Source organism: Cygnus olor, chromosome 1, assembly GCF_009769625.2.
Source record: "Cygnus olor isolate bCygOlo1 chromosome 1, bCygOlo1.pri.v2, whole genome shotgun sequence".
Classification (NCBI taxonomy): Eukaryota; Metazoa; Chordata; class Aves; order Anseriformes; family Anatidae; genus Cygnus; species Cygnus olor.
The window spans coordinates 43,915,496-43,939,353 of NC_049169.1; the positions used below are offsets into that span (position 1 = coordinate 43,915,496).

Here is a 23,858-nt window from a genome sequence, read left to right on the forward strand (position 1 = left end):
TGCATCAAGCATGGCATTGCTAGTCAGTCGAGGGAAGTGATTGTCTACTCTGTGCTGGTGCGGCCTCACCTCGAGCACTGTGTGCAGTTCTGGGCACCACAGTATGAAAAGGACGGAAACTGTTGGAGAGTGTCCAGAGGAGGACTACTAGGATGGTGAAGGGCCTAGAGGGGAAGACGTATGAGGAGTGGCTGAGGTCACTGGGCCTGTTCAGCCTGGAAAAGAGGAGGCTGAGGGGGGACCTCATCGCAGTCTACAGCTTCCTCACATGGGGGAGTGGAGGGGCAGGCGCTGATCTATTCTCTTTAGTGACCAGTGATAGGACCCATGGGAATGGTGTCAAGCTGAGGCAGAGGAGGTTTAGGCCAGACATCAGGAAGAGGTTCTTCACCGAGAGGGTTGTCACACACTGGAACAGGCTCCCCAGGGAAGTAGTCACTGCCCCAAGCCTGTCAGAGTTTAAGCAGCATTTGGACTGTGCTCTTAGTCATACGGTCTGAGTTTTTTGATAGACCTGTGTGGTGCCTTGAGCTGGACTCGATGATCCTTGTGGGTCCCTTCCAACTCGGGATATTCTATGATTCTGTGATTCTCAATACATTCTTATTGCCTGTTATTCATAAATATACAGTGCAGATATTGGACAAAATCAATAAATGAAAAAAGTCTCAAAAGAGCAGAATGAATAAAAGTAGGATTAAAATAGAAAGCTTTGTGCAGACGGAACAGATGAGAATATCTGAACTCCTATACGTGTAGTTTGAGAATTTCCTTAATGCCTGACCCTACGAAGTTATGTTTAAGGATGCATATTGAAAAATTGTAGGATCAGGACGTTAAGATCACAATAGCAAAATTGAAGGGATTTTCTGCATCCATGTTTACTATGCTACTTAGGGACGTTTTACCATTGGCGCCTTTCACCTCTCCCAAAAAGAAATCCTCCAACCTTTCTGTCCCAAATCATAGGCAGCCATGATACTAGAGCAAATTGAGATATTTAATTCCTGAGGCTGCAAATTGTGCTTGTGCAACTGTTCAGGAACTCAAACACAAATTCAACAATGGCACATAACATGAAGTTTAAACAACCTTTGCAGCACAACTGGACCAGAAGGTGGCAAATAATTTATGAAGAATCTTCTAAAGGCCCCAGGGGAGTTGTTAAACCTTATCTCTGTATTGGGCACATTAATAGAAGTTAAAAAAAAAAAAACAGAACCAGCAAGCACAAGAATGCACATTCCAGGCCAGAAAATCTTAGTAGAAGGAAACTGTACTTCAAATATTTTAAAGGTCCCAAGGTGTTCAAAGACAACAAGCTATCATGGGATAAGAGGTAAGGTCCACTCAAATTAATGACTGGTGTAAGGCTGGTAAACAAAGGGTAGGAATGAACAGTTCACCAAGGAACTATATTCAGCTACAGAAGCCACAGAGAGGGGGGAAGGAAGGAGAGAGAGATAAATTACTCAGGACAGTGAATACAAGAGGCAGCTGAAGAATCACCGAGACACCTTGGTTGCTCAGTACTCTGAATGGTAAATTTAATCCCATGTTAATAAAAGCAAGGTAATCCACACAAAGGAAGTATAACTCCCACAACAAAAATACAGTGTGCTTCCAATTTGTTATGCTGCTCAGGAAGCACTAGAGTCATTCACATGTCACACATTCGCTCAACAATCAAGAGTGGTCAAAAAAGGAAAGAATTAGGATTTATGAAAAAAGGAAGAGAATAAAACCAGAAGTCATCATTGTATCGCTGATAAATCGGCATCCTACTGTTAATGTCCTTTCATTTAAAAAAAATAGAACAAAAAAGGGAACGGAGTAAACCAACAAGGATGTCTGAAGGTAAAAAAAACAGCTACTGTACAGTAACAGAATGTTAAGACACTTCAGCTGTGGAATGAAAAGGCTGAGTTCTGATAGCTTCAGAATCACAAGCAGCATGCAGAAGAACAGGAAAAATTCACTTTCTCACAATACAGGAACCGTGGAGTACCAAGTGACTCATCAGCCAACAGGTTTAAACACAAACCATGTTTGTATACAACAATCATCATGGTACTCAGGGCCACAGAACAAAACATTAAACATCAGTAAACTCACAAGATGGCCTGGCAGATTTATGGCAGAAAACTACACGAATGGTAGTTAAACACACAGCCTTTGGCTCGGAAAGAAATTAAATTACAATTTAATAGAACAGCACACTGAAGTAGTATCAACACACACTTTGATAAGCTTTCAAGTATAAGGTTACAGTAGTGTGACAGGAACATATTGCCATTAATGGACTTTTGTTTTGATCCAAATACTTTTCTTTAACATAAAATATCATCTGAGATTCGACATCATGTTTTTACAACACAGAATGTTTGATTTTGTCTAGAGAACAAGAAATCAAGAGTAAAAATGGGAACAGATTCAGAGTAGATTTTTATGCTGACATTTTAAAGTTGGCAGCAACCACAAAAAAGGTCTAAATAATCAAGTAAATAAATGGTATACTAACTTTATGCACCTGGCTTATAAAACTACTTATTTATAGGCTTTTCTTTAGTATCAGCAAGATATATACAATCAGTACAGTATTGGAAGTACGTGAATTTACTTGAAAAGAAGTCTTTAAAGACAACTTTTTCACGTATTGCATTTTTTCCAAAAGTACTACAGCATCAACATTAAACTGCCACACGTGCTATGATTTAAAAGATCATTTGACTCCATTTCAAATGGATATAGGTTAGTAATACCTAATTAGTTTAAAGAAGAAATAGCCCTTTATGTAAATTTGAAAAAACTCTTCTTCATTCTCGTACAACTAAGTGATTACTTTTACATTAAAGCATCCTTAGAGCATTAGAGAGATGAAGAGAATGGGTGTCTACATCATGGGATCTCTATCCTAGTTTAAGCTAAGGAGCAAATGTCTCACTGCAGGAGAAAGAAGATGGCTGGATGTTGTCAGAGCATGAGCAATTACACTGGATCAGTGTACAGACATGCAATTCCTCCTACCCTGAAGTGTAAGTAGAAACTGATGGTTCTTGTATTGGAAGAGAGAAAAGACAGGGAATATACCTAACAGAAGAACTACTAATCCCTTACCACCTTCCATGCTTAGTGGTCCTAATCTAACAGGTTCTTCTTTATATAGAAGATATTCCCCTTCTGAGAATTTTGTGGTAGTAGGGGGCATAAGGTATTATTATTTACTGCTTTTCTAATGGCTATAGATATTTGCCTTTTTTTTTTCAACTGAGCACTGAACTCAAATCTTCATAAGTTTAATAACACCATGCTTTGTCCATAAATGTACATGTTTAGTTTTACATATACATTCATGCATCAAAGCTATATTGCTTCCACCACTCCCACACCGTCCTACATATATTGCTTTACATGCTCTACACTGGCTTTCATCTGCTATAGTTAAGCAGCTTGTCTCAGAACATTATAAAATCTTTAACTTATATTATGGAAATTAGTTTTCTAGAAAAGTACAATTGAAACATTTCTCTCTGAAGTTCATGAAAATAATTTATCATTTAAATGAAAACCAAACAGTATTACGGAACTGCCTTCAGAGTATACTGGGTATATTGAGTTTCCATCAATTCCTCCAAAACTGATTCTTTTCACTTTAAGGATTTCTTTTGTTACGTATCACAGCAAACATGTTCTGAAATAGTAATTACTTCTACAGAATATTTAGGCCTGACATGCTGAGAAATTTGCCTTTGACAGGGGAAAAAAAAAGTAAAATTTTAATATGTGTATTAATAGTAAAAGATACAAATGACTGTTGTTTCCCTTTCTTTTTTATTGAGGTACTCTATTAGTAATCCAGAATATCAACGTGTCTAGGCATGATGAGTTTTGATTGCCAGCTCAGAATTAATCACCCAACCCTACCCATATGAATTCTTAAAGACCTGTCTGGGTGTGGTTTTAAGACAACATTTTTTTGATTTCTACCTTTATTTATTAATGAAAGCCTCTATATTAATACCTAGTGTTTTTCAAGTCATTCATGTTACACTTTCAGGAGTCAGCAGAGTATCTTTAGGCAGCTGGCAGCTACAAAATAAACTCAAGTGATGACTTAACAACAGCTTCCTATGGAAGCATTCTAAACTAGTCAGAAATTCATCACGATTCATCAGTATTTAGCACAAACAGCAGAACTGTTCAATAGTGCACAACAGCATTACGTACAAATTCTTTCCTCCAGCACAGTTATTTATCATTAGTATCGATCTGCATCTATTAGTCAGTTGTATTTATATATGAAGCTTTTCCAAGAATAGCTTCACAAGCTATAACGTCCTATAGACAGATCTATTTTGCAGACTTGCCTAATAAGCTTGTAGAAGCTTCAAGCTACTTAGATGAAATATAAATGAGATGATCAGCTCAGATATACACAGAAGTCATTTGACATTACTTCAGCAGCTCTATCAGGAAAAAAAAACCCTGACGTTAACATCCATGCCACACTAAGTTACCACGATTAATTATCTGCATGTTTTAACAAAGGTACAGTAACTCACATATTTTGCCTCAAACTTCTTGGCTAGCATTTCCACTTCATGCCGTTCACGTTGTTCATCATTAAAAGGATCTTCTGAGTGAACTGACTTCTTCTGAAAAAGGCAGAAGTATACATTTAATTTCAAGAGAAGCGCAGAGTGCATCTAATAAAAGCCCATGAAATGTCAATAAACTATTTAGCATTAATTCTATACCCTGAAGACTGCGTCCAAATGTTTATTCTCTAAAAATGAGTTTAACCCGTTCAATTATCATTCAGTTACTCTTCTTCTAATGAGAACACAAACAGAAAAGACTCAAAGTTATATATATACATATATATATATTCAAGTATTCCACTACAACCTCAGCCAAAAGTGAAAGCATGAGAGAGCTAGCACTATTTGAGCTCACAGAGAAAGAATTCTCTCTAAACTTAACTTCTTTTCACTTCAACGTACACTGGTGCCTATCCTACTGGTGCCACAATCCTCTCAGACACCACATGCAAGGTGTACCTGGTAGGCTAAGCAGCAAGAAAGCAACTAGAAGACTACAACACAAAATCATAGTCATAACTAGTAACATAACTCCTTGAAGTCTTACTGTTATTTTTTTCTTCAGAAAACTGTAATCATAGCACAAATATTACAAGACTGCCACTACAGCAGCCAGAAGAATGATTTAATACTCCAGCTGTACAAATAAGCAGGAAGCACACACTGAGTTTTCACTGACAAGAAGTCAGTGAACAATAATCACGAGTATGACAAGTTTTGCCTTTTTTTTTTTCCTCCTCTCAGAAAAAGTACAACAGAAGAATGGAGCCACAACCTCCAAATCAGAGCCTATATATAAAATACAGTAATTCTTGTACAGGGGAGGGTGTAATAAGATGCTAAAACGTGGCAGAATTAAGTTAAGCCTTTATGGATGCCAACTAACTTTACTGCACGCATGGACTGCTCAATGAATGAAGATCCATGGTAGACTAACAGGAACAAAAAGCAATTTCCTACACTCTGAAGAGCAAGATCCTCCCCAGTGTGGAAACTGAGTACTTAGAGGGAAAAAACATAAAAGAGGGTTATAGTTAAACGTGAAGCAACTAATAGGTTACATACACATTTCCTGCAGGTGTAACTTAATATAAAATTAAAAAAACTGCTCGGCTCATACAACACCCTTTTTCCTCCTTTAGTGGGAAAAACCTACTCCACACTTGCTAGGGAAATGGCTTTTTTTTTGAATTGTGATATAAAGACAAGTTGAGGCCAGAGGTCAAGTAAAATTTAGTACTGAAGTCTTTAACTTTCCTCTCTCTACCAAACTCTCAAAGCCATAGCTGACTATTGCTTTGAATACTTACGCATTATTGGCAAATTTTAGTCCTGACACTATATCTAAGGGCTCTGCCAGTCAAGAAACTTCAAGACATTACTACTTCAGTACCTTCACAGCCTGCCTGACAGAAGCCAACTTGGGCTTCTGGCTCATCCACTTCAAGTTCAGTTTTACACAGCAAGATTCAAATCGCACCAACAGCATAGGAGGCATACTTTTCTTTCTGCCAGTTGAAGAGGCAAATAAACTCTTCGACCACACTACTCTGTTACTCATGTGCCAAAAGTTTTACATAAATAATTCCTACCAAAACATGAACTATATCAACAACTCTATCAAAGGATGCTGTTTTTCTGAAGATAAAAAAGTAGGACAAGGACATCACAAGTTTATTGTAAACACTTCCACTAGCTTCTCATTCAGACTGAAAACCCGACTTTAGAATTAAAAAATGCAACGCTCATACTGTCAAGCAAGTTTGGGGTGTTTTTGTTTGTTTGTTTGTTGTTTTTGTTTTTAACTGTTTAAGGGACCTATTAAAGCAATGTTTGAAGTTATTCCCATACATCCTTTACAGAACAGCCAACCTCTGGAGAACTGTTCCGGGTTGCTGCAGTTCGAAGCAACACTACAAGATGAAGATGTGTTCCTAATTATGTAACGCTGAACTCAAATAGGAACAGTTATAAGGAAGTTGAGCAACTTATAAGGGATAAGGAGCAAACAATAGCCTTTGGAAAACCCAATCAATCTTTACCCTACAAAAACAGTTTGCATAACTAAGTTTGCATGAACTGTTCACATCAAGCTGATTCATTACAGAACTAAATTCTGAAATCCAGAACTCAGTTTAAAACTACAGCATTAACTGCCAAATAGTTACTACCTACTCAAGAGTAAATCTCACAGATTGGGTAGGAAAGTGGCAGAGGGCAGAAGTTTCCTGGTCAAGTTCCATTTTAACAAGGTAGTTTTCTCTTCCATAGCTACTGTACTGATCCAAGCAGGATCAGTTTTCCTTTCCTATAATTGTTTCTATTTTAGCACTTTGAACAGGTTACATAATTCGTTGGTCTGAGAATGAGCAGGTAAGAGACACACTTCTGTCATCCTAAGCCTCCTGCATTATGCAGAGCAAATTCTCCTCTTAAACATGCTTTAACCACAAAAGAACCTTGACACACTAGTTTTATGGGTGAGCAAAATGTGCTTCCTCTCTCTTTACATGCTGACTGATACAAGATTGTAAGTCCTTCCTACACCATGTCAAAGAAGCTTTTTCAATTTCTACTCTGTAACAAGCAAGAACTTAAACTGACAGGACAACTACACATCTGACACTTTTTACATAATCAGTTGTTTTTCCGTACAGTCCAGTGAGAAATGGGACATAACTATCTATTGACTTTCAATCTGGACTCTACATAGGGCTGAAAAAAAGATGGGATTTCTTATAAAACAATTCTAACACTGTTTCTATCTTAAAAGCATAATTCTCTGATTCTAATTGTACTAAAAATCCACTATTTTTTTTTTCCTTTCCTTCTCTCCAGAATACATTGAATTTGCATCAGAACTACGTTAAATGTCATTTTGTCCCCACTTATGCAATTAACATATTACCAACCTACAGAAAAAAGCAATTATGGAGCTTGAGACTGCCAAAGGCAGAAGTCAGCCTCCATACACTGAACCTCTTCTAAACACTAACACAACTTCTACCTTCACACAGGAATTGCTCAGAAAGACGGCACTTCACCGAGCAGCAGACTACTACTACAACAATTTGGAGCAGTCGTAACGGGAACTAACGGCTGTAGGACAGGATGAACAAAAGGAACCTTTTAACTTGCATCAGAAGATCTCAGAGGGATTATTAAAATCAGCCATTGATTTTTCTGTCTTCTACATTTGACAACAATCCAATTCTACAGCCCTCGTACTACTGTGAAAAAAGCGAACAGTCTGGTAAGTACCGTTATGGAATCAGCATCATCTAGAAACGCTTTTCTTCATAAAACAGGAGTTTTAACCAATCTTGAGTTTGTGATGATTCAAAAACCTACTGACAATATCAGTACTGGTACTTGATATTTGCTTTTAGTTTTCAACCAAAGCTACCACAACCTTGTCAGTAGCAGCTGCCCCTTCCCTTTTCCAAGGAGATTGGAACTTTCTGTAAAATTGATCACCGAAGTTAAGAGAAGCCACAACTACCTAAATCAAGCGTAACTTTATCATGTCCTTAACTCCCTGTGAGTGACTGGCTCAAGTGTGACCAGCTTAAGGACATGCATCTCTCATTCCTACTTGAAAGCAGAGCCTCTACGACTGGCTGATGCCACTTGCTTCTTTAAGTTGTCCGTACCAGCTTTTCTCCTTAAAAACCAAAGCAGCTCGAGTAGGAAGTATTTTCTGTTTGGGAGGAAATGGGGAAGTACTTTCTTCTGGAGTGAAGTTTCTGACAGTTACAGGTGAGGTTACAGTGCCAACAACGTTAAATCTGAATCGCCCCTGCCCCCCCCCCCCCCCCCCAGACTGCAGAAACTCATCTCCAGGACTGCTTAACGCGCACTTTACTGCTCCACGAGGCTCGCTGCGGAGCCGGGCTAATAACTCTTCATTTACTTGCACAGAGCCTATAGAGAACCTGAAATAAACGGCCCGGCAGCGTAACAGTTCCATTCCGTTGGCAGTAAAGTAAAACAGAAATAAACCCTCCCAGGCACAGAGGACACAGGGCAGGAAACGGCCGAGGGACAGAGGGCTGAGTACGAGGGGCACGGGACGTGCTCGCCAGCTCCATGCGGGATCCCAGGAGCTGCGGGGCGCCGCCTCGTCTTCCCCTTCAGGCCAGGAGGAGGCCGGAGGCACGGCGAGGCCGCCGGACTTCCCCCTGCGGCGCCGCCCCTCCCCGGCCACCCCCGGGCAGGACGGGGCGGGCGGCTGCCGGCCGGGCCTCGGGGAAGGGCCCGTGGGCCTCGGGGGGGGGGTCCCGTACCCGCGAGTCCCCGCAGAGCAGCAGCTCCGGGTAGCTGAACTCCACGCAGCCCTCCTCGGTGGGGTCCTTCAGCACCACCTCCAGGCGGACCGTCTGGCGGAGCGGGAGCGCCTCCTGCGGCGGCGGCGGCTCCTGCCGGCTGCCCTGGCGCGGCGGCGGCGGCGGTAGCTGCGGCGGCGGCGGCTCGGGCCGGGGGGGCTCCCGCTGCGGCTGCGGCTCGGGCCGGGGGGGCTCTCGGGGCGGCTCCAGGCGGGGTCCGCTCTCCCGGGGCGGCATCGGCGGCGGCGGCTCCGGCCGGGAGGCTTCGTGCGGCGGCTCCGCCAGCGGCGCCTCGCGGCCCGCCGCCGCCGCCGCCACCACCGGCGGCGGCGGCGGCGGCTCCGGCTCCCGCTCCAGCGCCGGGCTCCCGGCCTCGCGGCGCCTCACGGGTGACAGGCTGATCAACGGCACCCGGCGCGGCTCCGCCATCCTCCGCCGCCTCCCCCCACCCCCCGCCCGCCCCGCTCGCCCGCCCGCCGGCCGGCCCCCGCCTCCCGCCTTACGGTGACACCGCGCTCCGCGCTCCCTCCCCCTCGGCTGCTCCTCCCTCCCTCCCTCTCCCCTCCCCCGCTCCGCCGCCCGGTCGGAGCTGCCCCCCTACGTTCTCCTCGCCGCCCCCGCCATCTTGGCGCCCCCCCACATAAATAGAAGCAGGCCCGCAGCCCGCGCATGCGCCACCGGGCGGCCGAGGCCGGCGCGCCGCCCCGCGTCGCTGCTCGCAGCGCTCGGCTTCCCCCCCCCGCCCTTCTCCCTCCCCTCGACGTCACCGCGCCCGCCGCTCGCCCGCCCGCCCGCCCCCGGTTGCCTTGGCGATGTGCACGCCGCCCGCCGGCCGGGCCTTAAAGGGGCCGCGCCGCGCGGGGCAATGGCGGACCAACGGCTGCTGCTTCGCGTTGTGGGGGCACCGGCCCCCGGTATGCAGGGGGCTGCGCCGTGCTCGTCCTGTACACCGTGCTGGCACCTATACACCGCAGAGGTGTCCAGAAACTGCACGTCAGTCACCAAAATAAAAACCTCCAAAATCCGAAAAACGATCAAGACTCTTTAATTCTGGGGGGGAAACAGTCGGTTCCAGGTTGTGAGGTGGTGGTGTGGCGGCATCTTGGCTCATCCGCACCGACATGCTCAATGAAGCGCGGCTGGGCCATCTGAAGGGATGGGCTTTGTCCATGCTGCTCCTTGAGCTGAGGCAGCCTGTCCCTGCAGGACGCCGGGGCCTGCCGTGGCAGCCGGGTGGTCCTGTGAGGACAGGGAGCTCTGTGGCCACCTCTGGTGCGTAGGGTGCCAGTTCTGGTCACAGGAAGAAATTCTGGGATGTCGAGAATGAGGTGTCCTCTAGACACAAGGAAGGCAGAGTAAGAGCAGCAGCAAGACTCCCTCCTCCACGAGCAAGAGCTGCCTGCAAAAGCACAAGTGTTTTAGTCTGTCACCACCTACTTTGACAGACTGGGTGCTGGTATCTCCAGACGGAGGTATGCCACCAAAACTGGTAGGTTTCAGGAAGTTATAAACACCCTCATATGCACTGTATTCTCCAACTGTTTTGGAGCGGACAGAAAAATGTTACAATTTTTTCCTCTGTAGCCTCAGCATTTCTGGGAAGGAAGAGTTTTGTTCTCTTTTTAAAAACATACTCATGTTATGCAAGACAAGTGTGATTTACATATCTGTATTATTCTGAATAATTACAGCAGACCATTCTGTATAGCACATTACCTTGCTTTACACTCTGCATCACAGCACATGATGGTTTCCTCTTACTGTGTATGAAGTTTTTTGACTTGACTTACTTTCATCTAGACGCCAGAGAAGATTCATGACACTGGAATGGTGTTACTGAAAAATTTGGTTCACTACAACGGAGGACATTCCAGAATCTTACTTGCAACAGGAAGTCAGTGGAGTGCCTGACCTGATCTGAGAAAGAGGCTGTCCTTTTGAAGTCCTTTTGAAAGCCTTTGTTGAGCTTTGTAGTCAAAGGAACTTGATTTATCTTAAAACCTTGCAGGTTCTAGTGCAACTAGCAAGCTTGGCAGAGATATTCCTCAAATATATTTTGACTTTCAACTTCATAAAATTATTTGTAAATCCCACCTGTTCTCCTGTTGAAAATTTCATACAGCTATTGGAGAAGACACGTAATAAGCAATGTGTTTTTGGACTCAACTGAGCATTGGTAAGCTACAGACCTGCAGATCCTGCTAGGCAGATTCTAGTCCCCACCAAAGCTTCTACACAGTCTGTATCATTAAGCCTTGCGATGATAGAAGGGGGCCTTTCCTTGTCAAAAGAGCAATTTAGTGTTCAGAAAGCAGACGTCTTAGGTAGAAATCATGGGCTCTTCTGTGGCTCTGCTGAATGCTTGTTTTCAATTACCAGATGGGAGACTAGAGACTGAAATAAGTACAGTGTAGTAACAGGAATACAACAATTTATGTTCACAGGTAATACGTGCACATATCCTTGGAAAAGGGTGAAGATAAGTTGTGCATTGTAAGTATCCAACCTAAAAATCAATTCTATCTTTCAGTCTCATAAGATAAGTATTTAGAAGTAACAAATTCAAGACAGGTACAGCACAAGAAAATGAGGCTTGCAAGTATCTAGAGTCAGTACTTTAAATTCTTGATGGTTGTGTAGATACACTTGGAACCACATCCTGGTCAGATTTGCAACGTGCTTTTTAAATAAGAAAAAAGAGATAGATAGCAATAACTGATCAGACCTTTGATAGAGTTACAGAGAAAAATAGTAGTAGTTCTTGGAAATAGCAGACAGCCATTTGTTCTAAGTTAAGACATTGCAGACTTTGATAGGAGTAGCAGCCTTTCACATGTAAGGTTTTTGTAGATACTTACTCTTTCGTTTTTATTCCCTCCTCTTCTTCCACTCTTCTAGGAGTTTAATTAGACAAATAAATCATCAGAAATCTATTTTGTCTAACCTCTGATCAACTTGGAGCACACATTTTTTACGAAGCTCAACATTTGTTTATACAGCTAGACAAATAACAGTTCTAAATCTTTGAATTTAAAGTGAAGTTAGCAAAGACAGTTGCTAACTGTCAGGGGCTCTGTATCTTGTTGTCTTGAACTAAACCAGAAAGAAACAGCTGCAGATCCAAGCATAGCAGGCACTGGAATAAGTTATCATTACATTTTGTAAAAGATGCTGGAAGCAGCTAGAAAGACTTCCAAAAAAACAAAGCAAATCCACTAGAGCCTAAGTTCTTTATGAATTTTGTTTTGAATACACCAGCTTGTGCTATACCAAACAGTTTCAAGAAGATTTGTTTTTGTTTTAATCATTGTTTTCCTGTTGTGCTACCTGTTTTGTTCTTTGGGGTTTAGCCCTGCCTCAGACTACATATTGTTTGTATGCTCTATAATGTGCATAAAATGTAGAAGAAAAAAAAAGTGTTTTATACTGGAACCTCCACTGAGGTAGGAGCTGTACTGAAAGCCACCTCATGCCTGTGCCAGTCATAACTCAGCCACTCAAAAGTCTCCAGAGGACACCCCTATTCATCTGGGGCTTTGTTTCTGTGAGAATATCATTTTCCATGTGTTGTTTCCTCACTACATCTTCCTGATATCTTGGTTTCTTATGTCCCAACCAGGCATCTTGTTGATTGTCATGGTCCTTCCTCTGAAACTGCCGCCACAGCAGCTGCAACATTCATCGCTGTGTCAGGAGTTGCTCCAGCTGCAGGTAGGATGATGTTTGTGTAGCCTTTGCTAGAGCTGTTTTTGCATCACAAGAATCTGCTGCACCAGCAATGTGGGAGGCATTGCTGTTTTGTTTTTTTCTTGCTTGTTTATTTTTTGTAATGAGGCTCTCTGAATTCACATACAGTTTTTTTTTGGACTTGTCTTCCCTTCCTACATTTTTCCTATGTTGTCTTCTGCTAGATCCAGAAAACAAGTGCCATGACCACTCTGAAATAAAGATTGATCAAGAGACTTTGAATAAATGCAGAAGAATGAACACAACACAGCTCAAGGAATAATAAAACCCTCCTATTTCTCTAAACCAAGCATTAACGCCATACAAACCATCTGGAAAAAATAATTTCTTTTACTCAGAGGATACTTCCCTCTCCTCTTTTCTTCTTCTAATTATAAATATAATTTCCTGCAGTACATACCTCAAACTTTCTCTATCCTATCTAAATAGGATTAAATACCACTTAATCCTGCCTGGCAGGAATCGGGCACATGTTTTTAGAGTTGTCACCTGCTACCACATCCTTAAAAGGTCCAAAGTTCTCTATTTAGTGATGTAAACTGTGCTTTAGAAGGACTGTAGGCAGGTAGAGAAATACCAGATGTTGAGGACTAGAAAAAGTACATTGGCTTCAGGTGATTAGGATATACTTTAGAAGGGCAGTTATAGTTCTTATTTATCACTATTTCAAGGCAGAGGAACAGTGATGGTCAACTTTATCCCATGCATTGGTATATTGTACCCTGTGAACTGGTCAAACCATACTTCTTGGAGAATTAAGGTTTGAGGCTACAAGACACTGGAGATCTTTCAAGAATTTTACGAACAGCTTTGAACAAAAGTTCAAAAGTGAAAAAACAAGCTCAACTTTTCAATGACAATAGGAACTTTTATTTTTCAAGTAGCGGCAATTTGGAACTAGAGGCTTCATGCTGAAAATGGTTTTTGCCTTTAGAAGTGGATTTAGGTGCTTCACTTCCTGAAATCAAGAATGATCTTCTAGAACCGTTGTGTGCCTGGACAGCATAAAAGGCAGCACTGGGTATCTAGTAGGTAGCTGACGAAAACAGAATGTCGGCTTTTATCTCAGCAGGGCAAGTCTTCACATTACAAAAGCAAAGGGATTTACAGGACTGCGAGTATCATAGCGGTGTGAGTTCCCCAGCCAGTCAAAGGGTTAGTGTTACCTAAATCTACTGTCTTTACTGTTCATGTGTAATTTCTCAAAGAGAATTTCAAACTGACATTACTGCTGCGTGATTAGTGATTTTTATGATCTACAGAATATTGTAATATCCTTTAATCTAAGCTAATAAAAAACAGAAGAAGATCATAACTTAGAGGAACCTTTGAGAAAATTCAAAGCTTCAAAAGCTGCATTGCCATGGAATTGCAGCATGAGCCAGGTTAGGAAGAAAAATGGTGAGAGAAAATGGAAAGAAGAATTGCATCTTGGTCAGGGAAGAGCAAACTTGGGAAGAGCTTTTGATCCTGAAGAGGAGGTGAGATTTAAGCCTTCTAACGTTAAACATCAGCTCTTAAGTGTGCACATTTACCAAGCAGAAAGCTGGCAATTTTTTCCCTCAGGTAACAGCAGCAAAGTCAATCCTAACTAGCAAGATAAGAACAATTTTCTAGGTACATTTTATTTTTTATTTAATTGTTAATAATAGTTTCTCCTTCTGTTGTTAAGATTCCTTGCTGGAACAAGAAAAGCAACTTTCTTCTTTAAGCTCTCCTAACGTTAAGGGTGATACTCAGCTGAGGCTGACAAACAAGCTGCAAACTTCTCCAGTAGTAATGAACCTAGGTGAAGTGTGTGGCCTCTGTCTTAACTGAAATTAATTAGGGAACATCAGCATCTGAGATACTCTGCCAAGCAGCGAAGATTAGTTTGAGATCTAAAATCACTAGGAAATTCCTCCTTGCAAATACACCTTTTGCTAAGGAAGAGGAAGGAAATAGGCAAAAAAAAATTAAATACCTTCTAGGTGGTCACAAGAAGATTTAAACAAACAAACCACAAAAGATGAAATAACCTTTTACCTAAAATCCTGGAATTTTCTTTGAGTAGCAAGATGAAATACATCAGAAATATACACTGGATTTTGTGGAGGAGTGCCCAGTAACACACACACACACACAAAGTTATTTTTTTAATTATAAATATACAGAAAGAGAACAGAACTCAATGAACTGAGGATCATCTGCCTGTAACATGTTGATTGTGACAATGTCACTTGAACTGTGCTTAAGCTGAGTTTAAAATTTAAAATCAGCTGCCTTTAGAAAGGTTTCCTTAATGGTAGCTCTTTTATGATTCATACCTGCTCCTTTTACAGTGTAAAAACACCTACATATTTACAGAGATTGAAAGGGATTATGTGCTCAGGAAAGACGTCTCATGTTTTTTTCTCATTTGCCCTGTTTCTTTAAAGATGCTTGCTGAATGGGATACTTATCTGAGTGAAAAGCCTGTTCCATCAGGCCAGCACCCCCGGAGGCAGCCGAAGATTACCAGCTTGGCTGAAACTTTGGAGTCAGGTTATTGTCTTATCTTCACAGTGCTGTCTGCTGGTTTTATTCTTCCAATAGTAATTAAAAGCACACAAGTATCTCTGAGTCACAATTTTAAGTAGCTACCCCACCTACCTGTAAAGTGAATAAGAAAGATTGGCTTTGTATAGAATTCTCAGCTTGAATGGCAATTATACACTAAAAGCACTAGTAATGCTATTTAATGGGGTAAAAGGGTCTGGAACGAATTCTCAGCGATGCGAAAGCTAATGTGCCACTTACTCTTGTTGAGGTTTCCCTTGTAAGTGCTGACCTAGGACAAGACAAATACTGCTGCACAGTGCCCATGAAAATGGACCCAGTCAGATTGCAGGCCAGACTGGCCTTAGTCACTCACCAGGGTGATATTTTCTGGGTTTAGTGAAATATAAATATTTTAATAATTATAAGAAAATGCTTTCATGTATTAAATACTGTAATATATATATATATATATTTTAAAGTATAGTCGCTGTTCAGGAAACAACTTTCAAGCAATGTTCACCCTCCCAAAAAGGAGAATTATATATATTATATGTAGATTGCAAAACAACCTTCTAGGAAATGTTTGACATACAAAGTAATATTTGGCTGTGACCTTGGAAGACATTTTTTTTTCCCCTTCTTCTTCTCTAGTTTCTCCTTTGGCTTTCAGACTGGTTTTACAAAAAGCTCAGATTTCCTAACCACCTCTTTCAGTGCCTCTCAGCACTTTGGAAACTGCTTTGCCTTACATAAAGTACTATATCTAAATAAGTACACGTTATCACAGACAGCTGAGGGTGATTGCATAAACAAATTACAACACTTTTAACATTCATACAAGCTTATGATCAGAATAGTCAGAGGTACACTTTGCATGCACGGTTCAGCATTTTCATACTTCCATGATTATATTTCCAAACCAAATTGCTTTCAAAAAGCAAAGCACATATTCATCACCAAGAATTAACTACATACCAAGCTTGCAGATTCAACACAAAGCTGCTTTTGAGTTGCCACAGCATTAAAAATAGCATCTGAAAAATTACTTGTGACAAGTGATTTTCCATACATGAATAATTTAAACAGACAAATGAAATTTTATTAAACTCTGTTTTCTTACCACCTCATGTTGTATTTTGAGAAGATGTATGAAATTTAAAGACTTTTCAGAATATTAAAGTGTAGCAGCAATAGCAGTGAGAATTTTAAGAAGAGTGGCTCTTACATACCAGAAATGCTTTTGACAACAATCTACATTTTCTGCATGATGGCTGTATTTCAAATGCTATTTTCCCAGCCTTGATAGAATTCCCCCTTACACTGATAAGTAATTATACAGTCGGATTTAGCTTATATTGAGTACTTCTCTGAAGACTTCCTCATGGTTTTAAGAGATTTTAAAGTTACTTATTTTGTAAGTGTCGTACTCATTTGTAGTCCTCCATAGGATTTAGCATATTTTACAAATTTGAACAAATGTTAACTAGAATGTTTCTGTGAAGTAGGGCAAGGCAAGTAAGAGGTGGGATGAGGGGAGGAAGAAATAGGTGGAAAACTTTATGACAGCACTTTAGGGCTAGTCACATGTTAGTGGCTAGATTGGAAGGGAAAACACTTGATAGGGAAGGGGAAACATGCAGAAATGAAAAACAGACACAACAACAGGACCTGTTTGAGAATAGCTAACTATACTGAGTGGGAAGTCTCGTAAAACTGGCCTCAGAAACTACTTTGCTCTGACCTGAAAATAGTTCTTCAGCCTTTAAGTGGTGGGGAATACCACATTGTTTTTTATATAACTAACTTCCACCTCAGTTTGTTCAGTGACAACTAAAGCACTTGTGACTTCATGAATGAGTCAGACAAAAGTAAGATTGAACTTGTAGAATACAATTCCTATGATAACCATCAGTAATGCGAATATACCAGACAGTTTAAGACCTTGTTTATCAGATTTTCCAATTTGATTATTCTAAAGTTTTCTTAGCTAGAAAGGTAGATTGCTGTTATAGAGGGATGTTTACTTCATGTAATATTATTTAATTGAACAGCTCTGCGAAGTTAGACAATCTGTTTTTGTCACATTATGGCTACCCATATAATGGCCTTGACCTGTATGCACACCCGCCGATGAGAGGCAAGGAAAAGATTACCAGTAGCTTTGGAGCAGACATGCATAATGACCCCGTCATTTTTAAGAAGCACAGAATCAGCAAATAAAATTAAAGCTGTAGTATTGCAATGTGGAATGCAACTGTTAGAACTGAAGCCTGGTTCTTTTCTACATAACATAAGCCATCTCTACGTTATTGTACGTATTATTAAAATGATATTGTATACTATATAATTCTGCATTGTTGTGTGTCGTTTTTCACAGAACTGACCACTTGAAAGTTGATTACCGTGATCAAGGAACAGATGGTGAAGTCTGAGGCTCATCACTCTTCCCTAGTTAAGGGCCAGCTTAAAGTGCAGTTTGAGGACTCCAAAAAAGGCATACAATTCCTAGGTCCATAAAAGTGCAATTCAGAGATGACAGCATAGGTACTATCCCACAGTTTGATTTAGCTATATCTGAGAAGTGCTACAATCTATCCCATAAGCTACTTTGACAAGAAATACGTAAGTTGCAGGTTCCTGAAGATCTAGTTGTAAAAACATTTTAAAGGCCATACTAACTTTATCACATATGTTATTTTTAGTTACCTTAAAGATAACACAATGTGGGGCAATTAGGCACAATAGAGTCTAAGTATGAATTGAAACAGAAGTTCTCTTCTAATTTGAAAAATAAACTCAGTTTTCTTAAAAATCAAAGCTTTCACTGAACATAGACTTTTATTTTTAAATCCATAAATAGATGCGAGTGTAATTTATCAGTTAAGCAAGTTCTGTAAGGAATTTGAGACCTGACCGTTGCCCAGAGATGTCAAGTACTTGCTTTATCTGTTGCAAATGAAACAAAAGTTTAAAACCGCATTGCTAGTTGGTCGAGGGAAGTGATTGTCCCACTCTACTCTGCGCTGGTGCGGCCTCACCTCGAGCACTGTGTGCAGTTCTGGGCACCACAGTACAAAAAGGATGTAAAACTGTTGGAGAGTGTCCAGAGGAGGGCGACGAAGATGGTGAAGGGCCTAGAGGGGAAGTCGTATGAGGAGCAGCTGAGGTCACTGGGCCTGTTCAGCCTGGAGAAGAGGAGGCTGAGGGGGGACCTCATCGCAGTCTACAACTTCCTTGTGAGGGGGAGTAGAGAGGCAGGTGACCTATTCTCTGTAATCACCAGTGATAGGACCCATGGGAACGGTGTTAAGCTGAGGCAGGGGAAGTTTAGGCTGGACATCAGGAAGAGGTTCTTCACCGAGAGGGTGGTCGCACACTGGAACAGGCTCCCCAGTGAAGTAGTCACTGTCCCAAGTCTGTCTGAATTTAAGAAGCGTCTGGACTGTGCACTTAGTCACATGGTCTAAAATTTTGGGTAGACCTGTGTGGTGCCAGGAGTTGGACTTGATGATCCTTGTGGGTCCCTTCCAACTTGGGATATTTTATGATTCTATGATTAACCTACAAACTCAAAAGTAAGCTTTTGGTGGGTGGCTTCTAAATGTGATCTGAGTACAAAGGAAAGTAGTAATATCTTTAAAATTTGCAAGCAGCTTTAAACAATGGGACTCCATCTCCAGTAATCTGTCTGGGATGCTGTAAAATTGATGTAATAAAGAATGAATGGGAATATACTTGACTCTGATGACATGGCTCTTCTACAAGTTTAGCTGTGCAGCAGTTATACAAATGCAATACGTACATTTCTAATGTCGTATTACTGATTTAAAAGAGTAGCGTAACAGCATTAGTAAGGCACACATTAAATGAGTGTAGAATGACAAATGGTGAAAAGTAGCTGTCAGTCATTAACAGAATGTTTTGGGGGTTTACCTTAGTAGGGTCCTGGAAGAATTGATGATTCAGCATATGCCTTGATCATTCAGATATAAATGTAAAACAGCACTAATATTAGGTTGTAGAGAATCGTATTAGTAATGAATGAGGCTAAAATAGTTGCACACAGTTATGTGCATAAGCTGGAAAACTGATACCATTCAAACAAAATACATTTTTCATAGAGCTAAAGGTAGGCTGATTCTTCAGAAGGGTAGAATGTATCCTGGAAAATAATAGTTCTGGAAAAACCCTAGATGTCATGTCACAGTTGAGAAGCAATTTAATGTGAGCTCCCTCTGTGATAATATGGCAAAAAATGTGAATACAGTCTTTGAGTACACACGTAGGAGAATAGTGAGCTGCAGTATGGAGGAACATATTCCAGTGTCACATACAGTGATAAATTACCCTCAGTGCTACACAGCCACATTAAAAAAAAAAAATCTGTTGACAAACTGATTGCCAGTTTTCCAGGCTGGAAAATATCCTTACAAGAGATGTTCTTTTTAATACAGAGTTGACGGGGTCGCATTTTATACCTCAAGAGGGAAAAAGAAAAAAAAAGAATGCCAGTCTTTAATGACTATTTAACATAGTAGACATGAACACTAGAAGAAGAAAATAATAGAAAATGAGGCCAAATGAGTTTAGAATTAACGGTACAATTTTTAAAAGAGCAAAGGTGATTTATGAATTTGAACAAATGGATCTTTCATTATCCACCTTTGCGTTTCTGGCAAATATTTTTATGGAAAGCCAAGTTATTGGATTCAATACAAAGATTAGCAGATGAAATCTACCACCTTGCAATAGGTAGGGTCAGACCAGATTATCTAGTAGTCCACTGAAGGCTTGATTTTAATGGTTACCAGTGATGCTTTCATGTAGTTATCTACTTAATCAGGGATCATATGAATAAATGAAATGTGGGGAAGGAAGTCTGGAAATGAAAGTGAAAAAAGGGTGACTGGAAATTATTTCTGGAGATATTTGTTTAAAGAGTAAGCCAAAAAGCAAAAAAACAGGTGTTTTCTTCATGGTATGTATAGCTCCCATCTAGTGTAACTACATGTAACAACAACTATACACTTAACTGTTTGTTTTCCATCTTATTATCTAATGGCCAACCTCCTTGCTCAACCTCAGACAATTCTCTTATGAAAATCAATGAGAGATCTTCAAGTTGAAGGCACCACATAGACCTAAATGCCTGCTAGAGTGCATGGTCAAAGTTGGAATATGAGATTACCTTTGTTTCACAATGATCTTGACACCTCCAGATTAGTACATTACTTGGATCCAGCTGCTTGGATCCAGCTGCTGCTGCACTTAGAAATTATAGGATAGATTCCAGAATTAATCCAAGAGGGTTGCTACTATATTGTATCAATTCAGATGCTGGCCAAAGTGGATTTTATCCTGGAACTCACTTGCAGCAGTAGAAAGGATAAATGTCTATACCTGGAGTATAATTCACATGGATATTACTGGCACAAACGTTACCAATTACCAAACTTAAGGTCATCATCCTTATTTACCAGGAACGGGTCAGCGCCCAACTAAAAGCAGTTACACAGTGTTTTGGTTTTGTCTTTCTCTAGCTGTCACTGTATAGATACGACTGCTAACACAGTACCTTCTGTGCACTCTCTGTGTACTATTTTCCAGATTTAGATACTTATTCAGGATATAAAGAAATAGCTGTGTTTTCCATACTCTTCCTTGTAATTCTAGTGATGCAGCAATTTCTTTTTGCCTCAGTCTCTCTTTCATTACATTACCTGAAATACTGTTTTCAATTTTATATTCACTTACTAGTGACCCAATAAACTTAACAGTTTCCCTGACTCTGCACATGCATTCTTCACTGCCTGCTTGTTCTATGTAAGTCCCTTTTGTTGTTACAGTTTTTCTCCACATCTTCCTCCCTATTTAGATTACTGCAACTCCTTAAATTCCCACAGTACAGGGAAATATGGAAAAGGCCAGGGATAAAGCTCTGCTAACTACCTGACAAAAAGGTTTAGAAATTTTTTATTCCCTTTCTGCATCAGCTAAGGCAACTTCTATCACATTTTTATTATTTGAATATTATTTCAGATTAAATAGTGAAAGACATTATTTTAACATAATTCAAAGGTAAAATAAACATCAATATATCAGGACTTTTTTCTGCATTTTAATAGTACTTACCTATCTGTTGTATTTCCAGGACTCTAAATAGTAGGACAATATGTAACGTATCTTTTATTTCATCATTGCACAAGACAAAACCCTGCAGTCCGCAGTTCTTTATGCCTTAAATTATAAATATTATCAGTCAATAAAATGCACTGTGCTAAAACCCACATTATTTAGTATATTAAATATGACTTTGTGACTACAGTGAACAAAGGTGACATTTTCAAAAACTTCTTCACTGGTCATGGACAAAGAATGTAAAGTTAGTTCCCATGGCCATGTGCTGTAATGCCATCACACTTACTTCAGAAGATTCATCCAACATTTAAAATGGTCTGCAATGGATTTGGAGCTGCTCTGCAGCTCTCCTGCAGGTTAAGCTTCAATAAAGGGAGTAATTAGAAGCATTTAACATCTGCTACAAAGCCACCAACATGATTTTTTGAAGCTTTGTACCAAGACTTGCAGTATTCCTGATCTGTTTCCAAGTTAATTAAACTGGGAGGGAAGAGAAGAATGCCTTTTTCAAGAGAAATGTGTTTCATATCTGCTTTCAGTGAAAATATGTAATGCTCCTTTCACACCTTCTCTTTTGAATCAGTGTATTGTTGCCACTACCCTTGCTGAATGCCTTTATTATTGTTGCTTATCAGTTTTCTAGGTTTTACGTAAATGCAAATAGCCACAACTACCAGTGTGCTTCCAAATATCTGAATGATGATACCCACATTTTTTGCTTAAAATAGTAAAAAACACTTAACATGTTATATGGCAGAAAGGTGTATATGGAACATATACACCCAGTCTCCTTATTTTCAGCTTCAAACCGTCTTAAAATCAGGACCAAGGCCACTGGCTTGCCTTTGAATAATTACTGAACAAACATTTAACAACCAGTCATAGATTTACGCTTTTCCACAGCAAAATGAATATACTATTTCAATTCCTTCAGCATGAAGCAACACAGACCGACATTCAACTGCAGATTCAATTAAAAGCTTTAATTAAAGCACTGACAGCAGAGATTACTGTACTCAAACTCCTCCCCCGATACAAAAATACTTCAGAAGTATTTTACAAATTTACAAATTGCAAGTTTTGTTTTTACAAAAAAATACAAATGTTTTTCACTGCAAACCATATAATACATTTCTATGTTACAACTGTTGCCTTCTTTTAGAATTGTGTGTTTCCTAACTGCTCTCCTTAGAGCACATGAGAGTAATTATCTCCAAAAGGATAATAAATATATTTGTAACTAGGGTGGTAAAAGCTGAAGAAAATGATTCTAAACAGTTCCTTTATCCATAAGACTATGAAACTAAATGGATTACTCACATGAATTACATTAACATGGATAAATGTTTTGAGTGTTGATTTTGAGTTTTGAGTCAAATCTCAAAGCAAGATGGAACAATCCAGTAAGTCAAACCTCCGTGCCCTGAAAAAGATGCTTTGTTACTAACCCAGAAAGCAAGTAAGCCATTCTGAATCTTGGCATTTGGCATTGATTAACCCGCATCTTCAGAATTAATAGTAAGAGAGAAAACAATCCTTACAGACAAAAATAAAAGAGAAGTTTTTAGTTGTTGAGATTTATCCAGAAAAGGACAGTGCTCAAAATATGGTTTGTATTTTACTCCAGGCAGGTAATATATGTTCATTCTTTACGTGTTACCAGATATCCTATTTTGGTTGTCACAATCATGCTTTCTACTTGCCACATTCCATCACTTGCTGAAGTAGACTTGTCTCAGTCATTTAACAAATTATTCTTCTCTAGAGGCCAGAAGACTTACTTTTCAAAAACTTGCACAAAGCACTCCAGTAACTTGTGCAGAGAAATCTGGGGAACACCTGAATAACACTTTGATTTGTGGACTGTTGCAATGACTACTAAAAAAACCTGAGAAACTTAGAATGAGGAAATAGAGATTGGTACAACAGGAAAAGTACCAATCATACTTTAATGAAAAAAAGCACTTGCTGAATGTTTTGCAGTCTCACTGAACTACACCATTACTCAGCTGGGTTAACCTGCTTGATGTCCTAAAGTCCTGCAAAGAAGGAAATACCCAGAATGCACAGGAGAAACCAAGACTCACATCTTACAGCCACAAACAAAACAGTAATCGACACGGTTCATTTTATGACACTGGCTTAGACAGGGACTCGGTTCTCCTTGGCCCACTTTTTCATAATGCGAATAATGTATTCTACTTGAGAATTGCCGGTGCTTCTCAGAAGGTGCAGTACTTCCCGTAGAGTCTCTCTACAAATGTGAAAAGCAAAGATTTAAATGCGTGTGAGAACCAACTGATACAATAAACAAGCACCCACATCCAAACTATTTTGCAAAACGTGGTTCCTAGACAGAGAGGTCCATTCATCTGCGGAGCACAAATAAGTAAAAATGCACAATAGTTTAGATCCAAGGGGGGAAAAGGTCTTATATGCACTGGAACAGGGAGAGAAATTAAAAGTAAAAATCAGCAAAATGTAACTACTTAGTTTGGAATTGTGTGCGTGTCTATGTATGCATTTA

At 40.2% G+C, this 23,858-nt stretch overlaps 2 protein-coding genes and 1 long non-coding RNA gene across 4 annotated transcripts in view; 1 reads left to right on the forward strand and 2 right to left on the reverse strand.

The window, feature by feature from the left end:
- Positions 1–9,374, reverse strand: part of UBN2 (ubinuclein 2) — a 56,417-nt gene extending 47,043 nt beyond the window's left edge. Inside the window, exons 1-2 of the mRNA XM_040554949.1 lie at positions 8,888–9,374; positions 4,563–4,655 (exon numbers count right to left, since the gene is read on the reverse strand). Coding sequence (XP_040410883.1) covers positions 4,563–4,655; positions 8,888–9,355 — 561 coding nt within the window. The 5' untranslated portion in view covers positions 9,356–9,374. The remainder of the gene's footprint in view (positions 1–4,562; positions 4,656–8,887) is intronic.
- Positions 9,375–10,256: 882 nt separating this feature from the next.
- On the forward strand, positions 10,257–15,696 carry LOC121069148. Its single transcript, XR_005819292.1, has 4 exons — positions 10,257–10,415; positions 11,371–11,419; positions 12,546–12,637; positions 15,091–15,696. It is a non-coding gene; the product is annotated as an uncharacterized LOC121069148 (long non-coding RNA).
- Positions 15,697–22,299: 6,603 nt separating this feature from the next.
- TTC26 (tetratricopeptide repeat domain 26) overlaps positions 22,300–23,858 on the reverse strand; it is a 50,413-nt gene continuing 48,854 nt past the window's right edge. For both annotated transcript variants that reach the window (XM_040554975.1, XM_040554983.1), the window contains one exon: positions 22,300–23,585. In XM_040554975.1, coding sequence (XP_040410909.1) covers positions 23,474–23,585 — 112 coding nt within the window. In that variant the 3' untranslated portion in view covers positions 22,300–23,473. The remainder of the gene's footprint in view (positions 23,586–23,858) is intronic.